The 18,404-nt window shown below is 46.9% G+C and overlaps 1 protein-coding gene across 1 annotated transcript in view; it reads right to left on the bottom strand.

Moving 5' to 3' along the window:
• Positions 1-3,584: 3,584 nt before the first annotated feature.
• The window catches only part of LOC144167483 (uncharacterized), a 28,404-nt gene continuing 13,584 nt past the window's right edge, over positions 3,585-18,404 (bottom strand). The window contains exons 3-10 of the mRNA XM_077696738.1: positions 17,619-17,820; positions 14,024-14,127; positions 11,929-12,128; positions 10,374-10,542; positions 9,125-9,409; positions 7,472-7,616; positions 5,698-5,955; positions 3,585-4,627 (exon numbers count right to left, since the gene is read on the bottom strand). Coding sequence (XP_077552864.1) covers positions 4,464-4,627; positions 5,698-5,955; positions 7,472-7,616; positions 9,125-9,409; positions 10,374-10,542; positions 11,929-12,128; positions 14,024-14,127; positions 17,619-17,820 — 1,527 coding nt within the window. The 3' untranslated portion in view covers positions 3,585-4,463. The remainder of the gene's footprint in view (positions 4,628-5,697; positions 5,956-7,471; positions 7,617-9,124; positions 9,410-10,373; positions 10,543-11,928; positions 12,129-14,023; positions 14,128-17,618; positions 17,821-18,404) is intronic.

Below are 18,404 nucleotides of genomic sequence, written 5' to 3'. Positions count from 1 at the left end.
ATCACCATCATCGTGGGACCGTGTTAGTAAAGTTATCGTCCCCGCGAAGGGCAGCCATGGCCCAGGTCTCGCTTTTCTCGTGGCTGCCCTTCGCGGGGACGATAACTTTAATGACAGGGTCTACACGATGATGGTGATGGTGTGGCGCATACCCATTGGGAGATTCAACACTAGGCTTTGCTACGGAATATTAGCGTTGGGAACAACAAACAAAACAAATTACAAAAGGCTGATCGTCTTACAAAAAAGAGTTCTCCGTCTATTTGCCAATTTTCACGGGAACTATGCCGACTTGAGAACGTGTCCACTATTTGTTCAGTACAGTATGCTTAAGGCTGACCAAATTTATTATATGAAGCTTTTACAAGTTATATACAAAGAAAATCTCCATGGCAAACATAACGACAATAGCAGTATATCCTCTTCTAGGTGTGCAAAAATACATACACCGGAATTGCGAACAAACTACGACAGGCAGTCTTTTCTGTTTCAATGCACCGACATTCTCAACAAAGTTGGAGACTACACTGATTTCAAATGCAGTAGAAACATATGTAAAACACACGCGAAAGATAATCTCTTAAATCAGAATATCTGCTTCAATGGCTAGAACTGTGGATGTTGTTTAGACATTGTTTAATGCGCAGGTTTTGTAATTGTGTCTATCTTTAAAACTCAATCATAGTTCTACTCTGATTGTCCTCTTGTACTTTGTTTTACTTTACTCTTTTGCACTCTAATGTACTTTACTGTACCTTTCCCATATTCTTCTGTAATGTCTTGTGCTCTACATGTTGCTTGTATTTTCATAATCACTTTAGAATTTCCAGCTTGTTTTGATTTTGCTTCTTCATTGTACTGTACCAAAGGGGGCTGGGGCCTCTGTCAGGCTTTGTAGCCTTTGGTCCCAGCCTGCCTCCTCGTAGTTCTGAGGAAATAAAATCTTTGAATCTTTGAATCTTTGAATCTTTGAATATAATAAATGTACAGTGCTCACGGATTGAAACGCGACACTGTGAGCGCGTGGCCGCCGGTACATGCAGTGCCGCCCATGGACGCCCGTGGAAGCTAGGTGTTGCGTTGTGGTATACCGCGCGGATGAGAGCGTCTTGACCGTAGGCTTAGTGCTTCCGGTTGCCAATGGGCGGGACTGTGGTTCCCCGCAGCGACAGCGGGGCGCTGCGAGCCTGTAGCGATGGAACGGGTTTGTGCGCCGACGGTAGTAGCCCGGCTGTGGGCGCATCCGATTTCGCGACATCGTGTGCGCGCGCTCTTGTTACGCGTGCCCTTCCAATGCGGCACAGTAATGTCCATGTAATGCACAGTCACGCTCATCTGAATAAAAGAAACTTCTGCACGAAGGAACAGCAAACTTTATACCAGGATGCAAACTAAAAAAAAGGAAAGACGCCTTTGCAGGCACGTTCGCGTGTGGTGCGGTGCATTTGTACTTCGTCGGCTCTCCTCTTTTTTTAGTTTATATCATGGAATAAAGTTGGCTGTTCCTTCGTGCAGACGCTCGTTTTATTCAGATAAGCGTGACCGTGCCTTACATGCACATTATCTGTGTCGCATGAGAAGGGCACGCGTAAGAAGAGCGCCCGAGTAGACGATGTCGCGAAATTCGCTGCGCGGACCGCCGGCCGGCTACCACCAGCGCACAAACGCGCTCCAGGCTCGCAGCGCACCGCTGTCACTGCGGGGAACCACAGCCCCTATTATTGGCAACCGGAAGCAGCAAGCCTACGGTTAAAACGCCCTCACCCTCGTGGTATACCACAATGCAACACCTAGCTTCCATGGGCGTCCACGGGCGGCGCTGCATGTACCGCAGGCCACGCGCTCGCAGTGTCGCGTTTCAATCCGTGAGCACTGCACATATGTATGTAGTTGAAACAAAATCGTCTTCTGCCTCTCATTGCCCATTAGCAGCGATTTTGCTGTGGAAAACTCCGGCGCACACTGCATGCTTCGCCCATTTCCAGGTTTCACGTTAGTGGAGATGGCCGTGGAGTTTCTGCTCAATGAGTCATTTATGACGTTCGCAATAACAAAAAGTCATAGTGAGTGAACATGAGTGAATTTCTTTTTAAAGACGGCAGCCTTTCGTGGCTACTTAATCCAGAAAATTTCGGTCTGCCTGTCTGTCTCTCTGTCCCTCGACTCAGCCTTCCAGCCAAAAGTTGAAAGAATACTTGAACGAGACGTTTATATAAGCAAAATTTTTCCAAACCACAAAATCTGGTCCATCTTTTGTACTTGTCAGAATTGATGAATAAAACAGTGATATTTTAATGAAAATCAGATGACTGCTTGATTAATGCGATAGCAAACAAAAACAAACACGTTGAAAATGATGTTTTGACCCAAAAATACAAAAAGGCTTGCACCGGAGCCTAGTCCTCATGGCGGCATTCCAAGCATCGCCTCCGCGATCGGCTGCCGGCGGCGAGCAACGGCGCGCCGCCGGCAGCCGATCGAGGACAGTAACGAAACGTTCAAATAGATGGCGCGCGAAAAGTGAAGAGGCATCTGAAACGGTGGTGGAGGAAATGCAGGGAAGGGATCGGTACGCAGGAGGCATAATCATGCGGATGCGAATATAGAACAGCGGGGGGAAGCAAAAAAAGGGGGAAGCGAGTGATGGGAGTTTGAAACAAGGGTGGTGGGAGCTCGAAAGAGGTGCAAATTTATTATGCTAGCTAAGGCTAGGGCAAGCAAGTAGATTAAAACAGGTAAGTCGGTTTCGGTTGCTGAGAAGCGACGTCCAGATTCACAGGGATAGCCACTAATCATAATCATCATCACCACCACCATCATCATCAGCAGCAGCATCAGCAGCGGGAATGTTGAATTGCCTTGAGCAAATCTCCACTGTGTTTATCGTGGGCGGAGCCAGACAAGAAGGGAAGAGAGCGACAGGTGGGTGGGAAAGAGAAAAGATGCTTTAACGTGGCAGCGACGGCAAAAGACTATCGTCTTTCGACGACATTTGCAGAGAGGTGAGCAGATACGCGGCCGATATTTTTTTTTATTTTGTTGTTCTTAATTCAGTAGACAAGGGCCGCGCCTGTACCCGCAATTCGAGTGCACGAAACGCACTGTCCATCGGGTGCACAGCGTGCTTTCGAACGACCACCGTTTCGCACTACATGTCGCGTTTATATTTTTTCTTTTCTCTGTCGCTTGACTTGGAGCTTTCCAAGCGCCAGCGTGGCCTTAATTTTCCTACGGGTGCCTTAATTTTCCTACGGGTGCACCGACACAACTTGCATGCTCTGAAATCGAACCTGCGCCCATTTTAGCATGATTACACGTGGGAAAATGATGCTATCTTTTTTTTATTTAGCTGTGTCGTCGCTGAAGACAGTTCTTGTACTGTCCTCGTACTGGCTGGAACACGAGGGTTTTCCACATCAACCGCGCTCGCACAAATTAGTCGGAAAAAATAAAAATACACGCACTTTGGCTTTCAGCATTAAGTTTTATTTGGAATTTATTCCACACAAACCCTCCAAGATGGCATCCATGACTGATGCCACAAGGACGTGCTACCTACCCACACCCTTCCTATAATCCCTATCACCACCCTTCCACCTTGGTCTAACAGCATCCTCACTGAATAAAGACAACAAATTAATCAAGTAACATTCGCTACGTCCAGTTGCGAAATAAGAAAGAGAAAAGCGGCAAAGAAAGGGACAGCTTAAGCCATGGCCAGTTGGGCTATGGCACCTTGCTACATTACAATTAATTATGCATCCCTTACCAGTTTTATACCTATAATCTTTTTGAACACCGATTACACATTTTCCTACGCATTTTCAGCACGGTAATGTGATTTCGTTTGTTCGCACAGCTTCACGCAGTGCTTCAAAGTGTGACTCTGGGCTTCCAAGCTAGTTTCAGTTACGCTACGATATTAACTCGCCTGATCCCAGAGGTCGCCTTCCGTATATGCAACCGAAATACTGCCATCTGGTAAGTTACTCTAGCAATAACCTAAGCAGGCAACCGTAACTGAAAATCGAGTAAATGTGTTTATAACTCGATAAGGCAAATTTCTAGAACAAACCTTTAAACCACGGAAGCCCATAAGAGACAGGTAACGCCCATTATGCAGCAGAAAACGATCGTTAGACACCCACCGAAATGTTTACTGTGAAAACATTTCGACATCGACATCCTTCGACATCGATGACCCTCGACCCTAATGTCTGAGCAAGTTTTCTCCCTTTATTTTCCCCCCCAAAACGCGCCCCACTGTCCTCATACACCTGTGAGAACGGGCAACGCGTTCATTTCTTGTAAAGGCAAGGTTCCTTTAATATGAGCGCAGGGAATAGGGCAGATAACTTATGAGATATAGGCTGACACGAGGAAGAACACGAAAAGGGGGAACGAGGCATAATTCGTAAGGCCACCAAGCAGCCTGCCCGGCCCTTCCCACTCAACTCCCTCCCCTAGAATTCACACTCTTTGATCGAGTGCTTGGCGCAGTCCATCCGGCGCAAGCTTCCGAGAAGATGTGGAAGCTGGCTTCTTATGACTTTGCCCAAGCTATTGGTGGGTAGCTGGTCCGCGAAGTACACTCCTCCGTACAGGTGCTTGTAAACTGGAAGCCGCCCTGCGCGAAAGGTAATACAGTGGAATCTCGATGAGCTGAACCTGAAGGCGCCGGTACCATACGTTTCGTTTTGTAGTTCTGATCACTGAGAGAATGCACTAGACGTGTATAAGGGCGGTGTCGTTTTTTGCGGTGGGACAACATTAGCTGAAGACAAACCAAGAGAACAATTCCAGCTCCGCCTCTTGGCTAGCAATTCATGGTGCATGGTAAATTTTTTTTCGCATTCCAAAGGTTGTCCTGAGGGCAGACATAAATTTAAATGCTGCAATGAATACTTGTGTGACGGTGCCTACAAAAATCTGAAGAAATTCAGAGAATTGTCGGCTAATGCATAGCATTTTCATGCCTCTTGTCTGAAGTCTGAGTTCTTTACAGCCAAATATGGCATGAGAAGCGAAAGTCGTTGAATTATTTTATTCGTTGTAAGCTTTCTTCTGGTTCTTTCCGCCAATCATATACATTTATACCATTATAGCGATGAAGGGCTCTTACTAATTATGTTTTTTTGTCGAAGATGCCAGGCGTACTGCAGAGCTGGAACGTTTACGCTATTTTTTATTCGTATTTCCAACGTTCTTTTGAGGACCTTTTCTTGTTTAATATTGGATTATGAAGGAGAGGGGGGTGGGGGTGGGGTGTACATGGTGCATATTTTTTGTTTTCTCAGATTATCTTAGTGAAAATTTTATTTTTCTCTTTTCCTTATTTTTTTTTCGGTTTTTCGAAGCTCTGCCCGACCAATTACCTCCATTCACGCTTGCATAACGACTAAAGGTGTTACTTGCACAAAATCTGTATGTTTTGTGGAAATACAGGGCGTTACACGGTTCACGCATTTCCGCCATTTTTTATTCGTACTTTGAACGTTATTTTGCAGAAAGTCGCGTTCATTCTACGGTTTCGTGGAGAGATGCTTAAGATGGACATTTTTGATTTTGTCTATATTAAATTCTTTGTCGATGTGACTGTGTCAGCGGACACGAAATATTTTCAGAAACCAGCCATAAACAGCTTCGCGCTAAAAATGTAGGAATTCTCATGTGTGCACATTGTAAACTTGCTCTCACCAGCCACGAATTCCTTGAGTTCTTCGGCAAGCCGCTCGTCGGGAGAGTAGCCGTGTGTCAAAACGACCATGGCGGCCGGTGCTTCGCCGAACTCCGGAGAGGATACCCCTAGCACGGCTACCTGCTCCACAGCCGGGTGTTCGAGTAGATGCTGCTCAACCTCGACTGGGTACACGTTCCTCGACAAACAGTTGAGGACGACCTTGAGACGGCCGCAAAGAAACAGCCTTCCGTCTTGGTTGTAGTAGCCCAGGTCACCTAGAGGGCGAATCGACCAAGGATGTCTGTAGATGTATTTCGGATCTATTTTTCCGAACGCCCACAAAAACGTGGCTCATTTCGAGATCGAGACGGTTATAAAACCGGCACTGTTTAGTCCTGCTTTCTGATTTCGTTTATGTGTGGAAGGCACGAGTGTTCTCTTGGGAACTGCGACCCATTTGAAACCATCGTAACAAAAAAAAAAAAAAAGAAGAAGATGGCCACATACTGCACAGACATGGCTGCTTAGATTTTGTCAGAGATCAGAAATAATGCAAAATTTTTAAATTTTTGCAATATGTGGCCACACGAAGCTTTGAATGCTCAGGTTGAGCATTGATACCAAGGGGCTAGTTTTTAAGGGCATCATTCGCAGGCTACATACTCGCGATTTGGGGTGATGCAGACCAAATTTTCACGTACTGTTTTCGTGCTGCATATTTTTTCCGTCACCAAAACACCAATGGCGCAATATATGCGCCTTCAGTAATAGCGAGACTGAAGACGAAGTATACTTGACAAAACGTCCTCAGAATACCACCACTGGTTACAGGGTTCATTCACTTAAATTACATAGCGCAGACGTGGCCCCGGGAGGAGTTTAAGAAAAATACGATAAAAGAAAATTACCATGTGCTTTTAAATGAAAATTTCTGTCGGATTGTTTTTAAGGAAAATAAATAAAAACTCGGGTTGAAAAACGCCGCCGGAGGGAAGTGAAACAAAAACAGAAGAAACGCAAAAGATGAAGAAAACATTCTTCCTCGCGCTGTCGCGAGCGGTGCCAAGCACAGCGAAACACAGCTACAAAACTAGAGGCAACAACGTCTTTCGGCTGGTCTGAAACGGATAGATCACGTCAACTCCGCCCGGCCGCCTGAGAAGAAAGCGTTACAAAGATGACTCAACTATAAATGCTACCCACTCTATGACAATTACAGAATAGGTGGTTTCGGGCCAAGTTTTTGCTGTTTAGCGCCTCTGCGTGTGCGCATGCATCGGTTGCTTCTATAAGCTAGATGCCAATGTCCCTTGCGGGGTACCTTGGCTCGCCGTAACTCAAAGCACAAGGCAGATTTTAAATATTCGTTGAGTAGATTTTGAATAAATTAGTTGCTTCCCGTGCCCGGTAACAAACCTCGGACCCTCGCGTTATGAAACCGACGTCTATCTGATTGCACTATCATCGCATACGGGGCGCACAGCATTTTCTTTGGGTTCGTAGCGCGGGCATTGGCTTCGCACTTGGGCAATTTGGATTTAGGGCTTTAGGAGGGCGGATTTTGGACTTCAACTCAGTTTGCACGAAGAAAGCTTCGCTTTTTAGCCACCTTTCTCTTGAGAAAGGGGCATACCCAAGAACAACCAGGTTAAAGCTAGTTAAAGAAAAGGAAAAGGAAACGGCGGACCATTAGCTTCGCCATTTCCTCAGTCTTCGCATCTCAATTGCGAAGGGCGCCAAATTTTTTTTAGTATGGCCCTTGTTGCGCGATCCTTTTTTATCTTGGCTTACCAGTATGAACCCAGCCCCGGTCATCGACGAAGGCGGCTGTGGCCTCAGAGTTGCCAATGTAACCGGAAGTCCTGTACGGAGTGTCGAAGAGAACCTCCCCGCGCTCCATCGGACCCAGAACGCTGCCGCTGACCGGGTCGATCACCTGCAAGCAGACCAGGGTAGTTGGGGAGAGGGTAGGGCAAACAGGCAGGCATCGAATGTTTCTATGGCTGGCAAAACTCGGCACGCACGGATGTGTGGCATGTGCTTCTAAATACCGAGATCGAAACCATCGCAACCATCATAACCATCGCATCATAGCCATCACAACCATCGCAAAACCATCGGGTAGCTTGCGGCACCAAACTCGTTTTTTTTCTTAATGCACAGTGATTGGATGCTTCCACCAAACCTGCAGCGTCTGCTTTAAAGTCACAGTGGTGTTCCAGCCCCAGCTCGAGCGTGTTGAAATATTTATGTTTGGTGGCTGTTTTAGGCTTGAAGATCAGTAACGGTGCTAAAACGAGGAATAATTTCCTGTCCATCCTAAATGACCATAAATGGTCACCGTAATGGCAATCGATGCGCGCGATTAAAACGAAAATATCTAAGTTGCATATTAGACACTGGACGGTACTTCTCCCATACCCACTTCCCACCCCTGAGCTGTGGGAGAACCTGGTGACCAGCAGCTATCTGGACGTCCAGAAACTTTGGTTCTCTAGAGTCTAGTGTAAAAGCTGCCCGCTGATCAGATGTGTCGCTGAAATAGGTAACCACTCCCACTGCAACCGCCCAATAAAATGTTTTACTAGTACTACTATTACTATTACTACTACTGCTACACCACCAAGACCACCACCGCCACCACCACCACTACTACTACTACTACTACTACTACTACTACTACTACTACTACTACTACTACTACTACTACTACTACTACTACTACTACTTCTGTGATAACTACCAGCAACAGTTTGATAATAAGCAAACGTTTGAATAGAAGGTACCACAAGTTCAGTTTCGAAGACGATAGTCTTATTTGTGCGAGGTAACGCAAACATTTCTCTGTCTGTCTGTCTGTCTGTCTGTCTGTCTGTCTGTCTGTCTGTCTGTCTGTCTGTCTGTCTGTCTGTCTGTCTGTCTGTCTGTCTGCCTGCCTGCCTGTCTGTCACTCGATTCGACCGTTTGCCTCCCGTTTAAAACAAGTGAAAGATCGATTGAATACGTAGTATTGATAAGCAATACGGTTCGGAACTGCTAAAGATGCTGCCGTGGCTCATACATGTCCACATTATGCAGAGAAAACGATACCCAAGGCATATTCGAAACAAAATATAAAAATATAACCCAGATTACTGAGCGGAAAAGGGGTTTTTACGATAGGGAATTAAAAAAAACGCGGAAAGAACGCTGTTGACGAGACGGGCGCTGCCCCCAGGGGTGGCAAGCGAGCAAGGAGAGTTTGGGAAAATTGTTTGAACAAACCTCTATTGCATCCATCATGGGGGTTGCTAAATAGGAGGGGAATACCGTGAGGCGTTCCAGGGAGAGAAATGAGAGGGGTTACGCGGCAGGGCCGGATAGAGGCTGCCGTCTCTAAGCGACATTTGCAGCGAAGAAAGCAGATTCGGAGCGATTTTTTTTTTCTAGCAGCTATAAAGTTACCTTCATCCTTGTCCCGGAGACCGGAAAGCCGACGTCCAACCCAGAGACATCTCCACGTGGAGGGACGGTGAGGTAGCCTCCGATCTCACTCATGCCGTAGCAGCTGCGTAGCTCCTCGAGCTGAAACGTGCTTCTGAGTTCTTCCACCAAGGCGGGAGGCATTGACGATCCGATGACAAGCAGCTTCCTCAGACACTTGCGCAGCGGGCTCACAGAATATTCCGGCGATTTCATGGCGTTCAGCATGCACTTCAGCGCCGATGGGAAACTGAGCATTTTCAAAGCCTAGAGGAGGTGTTGCAAAAGGAACTGCGTTATTTCCCGAGGATCGTAGACTTGTTGCGTGCGATCCGTGAACATCAGGGTCACGGGACTGAGGAACGTAGATGTGTTCGTTCGCTAAGCATAAAAACGTATTCGAATTGGGGAGTAGGATAGAAAAATCAAAGCTTATTTCTTTAGAGAGAGATGGTTAAAACGCGAAGCTTTCTCCCATGCAACCTGATTCAAAGTCCAAAGCCCAAACTGCTTCAACCGTGGCAGAATGGCGAAATCAGATAGACGTCGGCTTCATAACGCCAACGACCCAGGATCGATTCCGGCCACGGTAGGCGTTTTTTTCTTGGGGCGCTTGGTGTGCCTTCGCTTGTCATCATTATCGTTTTGTGAAACCCATTGTGTAAAGTTGGCTTTCCTGCAGTGCGTTTTATTCGGACGAACGACGCTACCAGTGAGGCGTAGAAAGCTTCGCCTATTAAGGCGCCTATTAATAGTGGTTATTCGCCTATTAATAGTGGTAGCTCTCTGAACCGGCTGGGAATGCTATTTTTATCGCCCATGCTAAATCTTCCTGCTGTTAAATTTACCCTCTTCAGTGAGTCCGACAATATGCCCCAACCAGCTGGGGCAGGGCTGCCTATGAGGCACCTTGCGTTTTAAATATTTGTTTTTGTTCACGTACATTAGAACCCGATTATATACGTAACAGCCAACTAAGGACGCTACGGGTGAAAAACAATAGTCTGGACGCAACCATTATCTGAGCGCGATTAATTAAAGAAGAGCTCCAAAAATGGCAATTTATTCAACACACTTTTCACCCTTTCCCTACCCCTTATCTGTCATTAAGAGAAACTTGAAATTTTATTCGTTACTTATAGTTTGAACAAGTCTTAAGCCAGAGGAAAGAAAAGCGATTTGATAAATGGTTTACCGGTTCGTTCGAACTACGCGCGGCTGTGTGGATTACCTCAAGATTCTCGACTTGGCTGGGCACGGTGGGAACGCATCGGCACGATCCGCTGATGGCAACGGTTGCGCCTACATGCAAGGCCAGATACCACAGGGAAAACGCCACCAGTGAAGAGATGCTTAAGGCCCCCAGAAAAACGTCGTCAGGCGTGATGATTTCGACAGCCCTGAAAAAAAGGCGACTTTGTACGTACACTTGCGAGAAAGACACGAATAGCTTGCGATGCTTTGTAGTGCTTGAGCGTAGTTCTTTAGGCAGTCCATGGGGACGATTCAAGTGCGGACAACTCTTCTCATACGTTTCAGTTTCTGCCGATCGAGAAGTCCGCTATTTTTGTCGCACACCGGTGATTCACAGAATTGTCCTAGACTAGCATCACGGGCAATGAAATCACCGAAAATGGATGCACGTCAAAAATGAACAGCGGAAGTGACTCCATTGCCTGTAAAGATACCAATTCCAATCCGAAAGCGAAGTCAATCCGGTTACGATGCCGTGCCTATCCCTTAAGATATGCCTAAGCCCCCTCGCCGATATAAACCACAATGTGTACCACTGACTCTGCGGAAACATTGCGGGGGCCTATGTGACGTTTTTTTTATCTGTGCTACTTCACAGAGTCGTGTGACCAAACTAGTCGATGTCAACTACGGAGGCAAGGTTTGGTTCATGAAGGGTACATATTTATTTGTATCAGCAGACCTAACTCGCTTAGATTTAACCCTAGCTGCTTAAGATTGGATTTGCCGCAAATAAAGCTGATCACTAAGTCTTACTTCGGTTGTGGTGTCACTTCCGGATGTGACGTCAGGTCTGCCATTAAAGATGTGCATAGATCTACTAGTCTATAACAGCCACAGTTTTGGGACACCAGCATTAATAGCGCCTTTTGCGTGACCACGCATGAATCGTAAATTACGCCGGCGATCGTGGTTCATCACAGGCATATTTAATGCGTAAGCATTCTTTTTTAAGTAACCACATCGCCCTAACCATGTAACGCCCTGAATTTGCACGAAAAACGCATATTTGGCGAAGTTAACCCATTTAATTGTTATAATAGCGTAAATGAAGATAATTTTTAGAAGGAATGATTAAAAACAAGAAGATGCAACGCAGAAATTAAATAGATGGTATAAAAATGAACTAAGGGAATAAAAAAAAAAGCGTGGCAACAGGCACCAACGAGTCAGGCGGCTCTGCATGGCTGTAGAACTATCAGCAATATCGTCCAAATGATTTAGGCATACAGTGAACGCAAAAATTCTAGAAAATAACCAGCCTTAATGTCATATAAAAACTCAAAAAAAACACAGCCCGCAGCACAAAACTTCCAGGGGGGTGCACTCAGGGGTGCTAAACTGCACATAAAAGCTTTCGTATTGACAAGTTTTTGTTTTTTCATGTGTAAAATTTCGCGGAGTCTTGCGTTTGATGAGGAGGCACAACCGTTTCTTGGCCGATGACGTGAAAGAAGCATCATGTAAACCCATATTGGCATAGGCCTGACTGGCACCAATCAAAAGTGTATAGAAAAAGGTCCCGCACTCACGCTCGGCACGCAATTTGCTGCAAAAAACGGCTCTCGGGAATTTCGAAGTATTTCGACGCGCCCGTTGTACCAGTTGTCCAGCGCACAAACGAGCAACCACCGTTCATAACACCAACGTCACTGTGGGGAAGGTCTTGTGTGGCGTAGAAGTCGGAGACGCAGGTGAAACCTGGTCTCTTCTTGCCAAGCAAGAACAGCTCCTATCAAAAAAGGGCAAAGGGATTAGGAAGTCGAAATATGCGTAGTATCGAAAGATTGGTCTAGACACGCATTCCTAGGAAGAAAATGGACAAACGTCAGACATTTGACATTCATTCGCAGGCGCTTGCAGTCTCGTGCAGTCTCGTGCAGTCTCGTGCGTATATTGAGTGCTATAAAGGACGGTTGGGCGAAGACTGGCGAAGGGAAATTGGATTAAAACATAGTTTCTTCTGCTTGTCACATCGGCGATGGCGAGGATGAAATGAGCGGGAGATGAGAAATGGGAGTTGTGATTACCCAAAATTGTTTGGTTTAGGCGATTGCCGGTTCTTTAGGCCACAAGGTTAAAAAAGTTAACCTGAAATTCGGTGCGTTCAAGTCCATAGCTTTACCTTCCCCCAAGCGTCTCCTAATCCGCAATCTAGAACGTGGACCTCCACAACTAACTCTCAACTACTATCCGTATTTTACCTCAGCAAGGTGCACTTAGCGGGTTCTATCGTGCCGAAACTCAAAGGTGAGCGCTGGCGGTATTTGTGGCGTAGGACATACTGGGCGTGTGCTTGCACGTTTTCGAACCCCTAGCAATCGGAGTTACCCTGAAAGCTGACCGAGTTCAGCTTCGAGCAATTCAACCCGTGCTCAATTTCGCTTCATTTATTTTAAGTGGTGTATTTCGCCGATTACTGAACGTTCGCCACCGTTCACCTTAGCTATTGCTTTAGTTCAGCTTTGTTGTTACGTATTCTTCAAATTTGCGTAAAGTCCTACTATATAAACATATATGCAACACACTTGCTACTCTTCAAGTGCAGGAAATCGATCAGTAAGGGCTGTTAATACAGTAGCCAACCAATTTTTCAGACCTGGACGGGAGCGAAAAATAGTCCGAATAAAAGAGCAGTGCGAAAAATCAGCGAGTCATTACTTCTATGGGACACCTACGGTTTCTCGGATCCGAATTTTTGGAGTCCGAAAAAACGGTCAGCTGCTGTATCAGCTATTTTGCGCAAGCGCGTCGCACTTGCGGTTAGAAGAAATGTTTCTCTCTACAACAGCTAAACAGACGCCTAGTAAGCAATGCAGCATGTGTAGCTAATTAGCGTGCGTATATTGTTGAATACCATAAAGTACTGAAAACGATGGGACGCAGGAACTGCAAAGCAAGGTTTTTGAGCATTTAAAATTAGAAAAGCAACGATGGTTTATTCACAGGTGCAGAAACGAAAGAAAGCACACAACAAAATTCGTCAGAAAAGTGAGCACGCTGCTTTGCAGCTTCTGACGCCACTTCAAACTGGCACGCATTTAAAGAAGGATGTATACAGCTGAATTTGACCTGGTGAGGACAAAACCTTTCGGCGTTTCTGACCCTGGCATATGCAGGGGAATGGGCGAGTCCACTTGCATCAAATAACGACCGCCTATAAAAAAAACCTGCGAAAATTCTCAGAATTGCCTAATAATGCGTAGTAAAGTGTGAGTTTTTGCAGCCAAAAATGGCTATGAGTAGCAAAACGCTTTGGATTATTTTATTCTTTTTAAGATGTATCTTGTTTCTTTTCGTTAATGATGTAGCATTCTCCTGGCATTCTCGGTGAAGAATGCTACGCATTAACATTTTTCTAGCAGAAGTGGTGCAATAAACATACGCGGCTTCGACGACTTCTGTAACAACGAGGGTGAAGCGTCTAGCGATACGTGTGAAGCAGCACCAGTCAAGAAAAGAACCAGAGGCTAATGTACGTAAGTGCAACACGCTGACTGGACTGGTAATTACTTTTTTTCTGGTTGATATTTTTTTACTTTCTCCTCTTGTTAAGCTCTTCCGCTCTTTATTTCCATGCGTGCAATCACATCTCGTCCCACCTCTCAAAAAGTTAATCATGCGTACCTTTATGCTGCAGTGCTCAGCCATATCCGCGAACTCTTCAGCATATTCGTCATCCGTGAGCACGTGAGTGGCTTCCCCTTGCTTCATTCTTGCCAGTATCTCATCTTGAAAAAAGGTATTATTTCAGAACTCAGCGTTTAACGCACTCTTATTTTTATAAGCTTCATCGGCCAGCTATAAATGACGTAGTGAGTCGAAACGTGAGAAATAAAACCCCGCTATCAAAACCATGGTGCTTGTTCTGCTGGTTATTATCGTCAAATCGTTATTCGTTGGTGTAACGTATTCTTTCTTTGGTATTATAAAATAGGCGTCAATGAATAACACCAAAATGAAGTTGGTAACATGTCTCTAAAAGACAGCTCCAGCTTATTATTCTCATCGGCGTCATAGGTAGTGTGACGCTCTTTGCAGGATGTGTTTACTTCCGTCATACAACTTGGACATCGCACAAGTGCCCACACTGCGGCCAGGCTATGCTCCTGACCTCAGTTGATATCTCATGCTCCACAGTTGGAACATCACTTTGGGAAGCTTCAGGTGTCTTCCTACGAAGCTCGGATACGACCCGCGACAGGTTTATTGGACTGGGGCGTTTCGCAGTTTTCGCCAAGAAAGCGGGCCTCCTAGAGTTGCCGGGATTCCCTTTCAATTCTCCGGTGAATCTTCTGTTCAATTGAGGAAGCCTACGTGGCTTATTTAATAAAAATTACACCATCTTCCCGTGGGGAACCCTGATGAGGATGCGAAGCATCATGGGGGTTCCGTGTGGTTTCATTGTGTTGCCGTTATGTTGAGTGATCTGGTGTTTAGTAGCGCCAGAGGGAATGCCGCGTCCGGGTCCACACCGGGGGCAAAGGCACGCAAGTACTGTTGTGTTACGGTGAGTAGGCTGTGGTTCTCGAGGCGCCGAAACTCGTCCATCATGTTCTTGTCGCAGCGGTTCCGCTACGGGAAGATGACGACGGTGGTTGAACGCGAAGCTATCTCGTGATGGATTCTTTGGTTGGCCAATCCCTAGGGGCATCCTGCCACAATCGTCATCAGAGGTGCTGCGGACGGGGCACGGACCCGGGACATCCCCCCGAGGAAGAGATGCTTCGCATCTAAAAAATATTGCACCCCCCCCCCCCGCCCTGCCGAACGACGAGGATGGTTGAACGCGAAGCTTCCTTGCGAGTGATTGCTTGGTTGTCGTCGGAGTTAGGACTTTGACTCCTTAAGCTTTGACTCTGATTCCCACGCAGACGGGTCTTTTGATCGGAGTGACTCCGACTTTCGCCCTTAACAATTTTATTTCGCCCGAAGAAAGCTTCACCTTCGACCATAGTCGTCGTTAGACAGAGGGGCGCGTGATTTTTCGGTTTAATTTTGCACGTCCATGCGCACCTCTCCAAATACAAACTGCTTCGAGTGTGTCGGAACGGCTCAATCGAATAGTCGTCGGCTTCATAACGCGAGGGACGCGGGTTCGATTCAGGCCACCGAAAGCGTTTTTTTTCTTCTTTCTCTTCACCCACGATCATCATTATCGTCAGAGAAAGTTGGCTTTGCTGCAGCGCATCTTCGACGCCACATACGCCATCAGTGACACATCGAAAGCTTCGCTCTAATATGTTGCAGCAACCACAGCCACGGACGTAATTATTTCCGCTCAAAAGTAAAAAGGTAATAATAGTACCTTGCTGCAGCGTTTCCGAAGACAGTAAATCCGAGGTTCATCCCCTCTCAGCCTTGGCACATGTGCACGACACGTGCCTAATTGTAGTGAGTCCGGTGCGCCTGCTTTGGGCTTCTCTGCCCTTCTTAGTGCCGCAGACTCGAGCCCTGGCAACTCTATGGTGCATGGTTTCTGCGATCGCTATCTGTCTAAGAATTCGCGCCGGCCTAAAGATGACGTGTGGAATTGTCTTTTCTTATTCTTAGCGCTGAAAATGGCGTTGACAGAACATAATCGTCTGTCATATTCTTTTCCGCTATATCTACATAAACAAAATAATACAGTGGCCACTGGGCACACTGTGGATGAGCTTTACTGACAGATAAACTTATATTTGGAGCTATAACATATTACTTCAGTTTGGCTTCGTATATGCGATACCAGTTACGGGTCAGGTGACATGGGTGTTTCACGCAGGGACTAAATAATGTCTTCAGTTCTCTTCGGTGCTTAATTTTCTCACCATAGGCATATGCGAGCTGTAAAACAGAACCACTGGTTGTTAAGGGCATCCCACTTCCTGCGTAATGTGTTCCGTGAGTCAAAAAGAAAAAAAAAATAAAAGAAAAAATTGCCTGGCGATTGCGATACTCACCTAACGCGATATGTGGGCGTAGCTGTTCGGCTGTTTTGACTGTGCAAAATATGTTGAGGCAAAGAATTTCCGACGGAAATATTTGTATGGTTACAGAAAACTTCCGTTTGCAGTGGCTGACGAAGCACATGCACCGGTTGCCTCGCTCATTGTACAGCAGTCACTTGAGGTTCTGACGTCGGCGGTGCTGGTCCTCCGCTCTGGCAGCTCGTTTAGCTGCTGCAGCTGACGAAGCGCACTACGGGCTGCCTCACTCGCAGTTCAGCCCTTACTCTTGATGGCTGCAGTGCGCTGAGGCAGCACTCACTCGCGGGTTCTCTCGACGGCAGCTATGGTGAGCCTCTGCGTCGGCGGCGCAAAGTGCGTCTCTGGAAGGGATCGCGAACTGCGTCTTAACTCTTAGGCGAACGCACATCACCGTCATGCGCACGCCCCCATCACGTTTTCGCCAAGCGTCGCGCAGTCGAGCGCCTCATGCGGGCACACAGCATACTGCCCCCCCCCCCCCCCCCCCCCCTCCGCCGCACACTTCCGAAGAAGCGTCTCACGTCGCCACGGCGATCCACCCTCCCCTCCCAATTTCGCGACAGCCTCCTCCTTTGCTTTCTTTCACTCTTCGGTCTTGCCATTGTTCTATCGGTAACGAAGACGGCGACGCGGCTCAGCCCAGGGACGGGCGCCAAAAAGCTGCGCCCTAAAAAATACTGGCATGAAATTGAGACCCGCAAGCTGCACCAGAACAATTTTAGCAATTCATATTTTCGGACCTTCTGAAAGCGGAGCTATAGTGTCCTCACAGAGTACGCCCTTCAGGAAATCGAACTCCCTCTGACGATGATTATGAATGATCGTGGGTGAAGTGACAGAACGTAGCGCTTCCCGCGGCCGGAATCGAACGTGGGTCCCTCGCGTTGAGAAGCCGGCGCCTATCCGATTGCCCGATTTCGACATGGTCGACGCGAACGCCAAACAGCAGGCACCGATTCGCGCCGTACACCCAACACCCAAACGCTAGGCCTACGGAGTGCACACCCGAGAGTTCCTGTGGGTGCTAACCTCCAGAAAAGTGGTGCGTACCTCCAGTACCTCCAGAGTACCTCCAGAGTGGTACCTCCAGAGTAGAACATACTCGCAGTGTGGGACTGGCCAAGCAAAGAATCCATAACGAGAAAGCTTCGCGTTCAACCATCGTCGTCTCCAATTAGACGAAGGGGTGCATGGTTTTATAACCCATCCCAACAATTTTTCTACGTGCAAATTGGGCTATACATGAGGCCCACCTTTGCGCAGCATTGTATCCGATGACATGAGAGTGGCCCCCGCCAGAGGGACGCTGCAGAGAGCCACAAAGTTGTCGATGTCGTTGCCGACGTGCGCGTAGAACCTGTCGCCTCGTCCTATTCCGCGTCTCCGAAACCCGGCCACACAGAGTCGTAGTCTTTCTCGCAGCTCCGGGTAGGTAAGGCTGCCACCCTCGAAAATCTGTAGGAATGGCGTGCGCAAGATATGGTGTTCGTGATATTACTACGGTAGCAGTGAAAGCATCTCTATTTGTAGCGCGGGGCGAAGTTCAGCTCTGCCAGTTCCATCATTGCGCGGCAAATCATTCATCCCAAAGTGTCACCATTGCTCCTCCTTTGCGGTCACTTTAGCAGCGTGAACGAACGGACGAGCTTATTTTGTGTCGAAAGACGACTGTGCAGTGTTTCGTAAACATCTACGTGGCCACACTAGAGTTTGGCGTAACGCACGCCCTTATCAACTTCAATCACGTGGATTTTCGCGGGCTCAGAGCCCTATCAAACTTCATGTGGAATTTTACGAGCACAGAACGGGCTTAGGTTTGTTTCCATCTGTTATCTCTAATGACAAAAAGACTACTTCAAACAGTTTGTGCTGCAAGGGAATCAGGTTAGTGCATAAGGGTGCTTATTGCTTCTGGGTTTTGTCTGTATTTCAAGGGTTTAAGAAGTTATGAAATAGTCCAGACAGAAACTTTGATCAGGCTGAAGTTGCTCAATTCAGCATGGTAAACATCCAAGCTTCTTCAAGGCGCTCTAAAATAA

This window comes from Haemaphysalis longicornis, unplaced genomic scaffold (assembly GCF_048455015.1).
Source record: "Haemaphysalis longicornis isolate Haplotype H1 unplaced genomic scaffold, Haemaphysalis longicornis Haplotype H1 scaffold_2, whole genome shotgun sequence".
NCBI lineage: Eukaryota > Metazoa > Arthropoda > Arachnida > Ixodida > Ixodidae > Haemaphysalis > Haemaphysalis longicornis.
The sequence above is the reverse complement of the archived record's forward strand: the minus strand, read 5'-3'. Positions and strand labels throughout refer to the sequence as shown.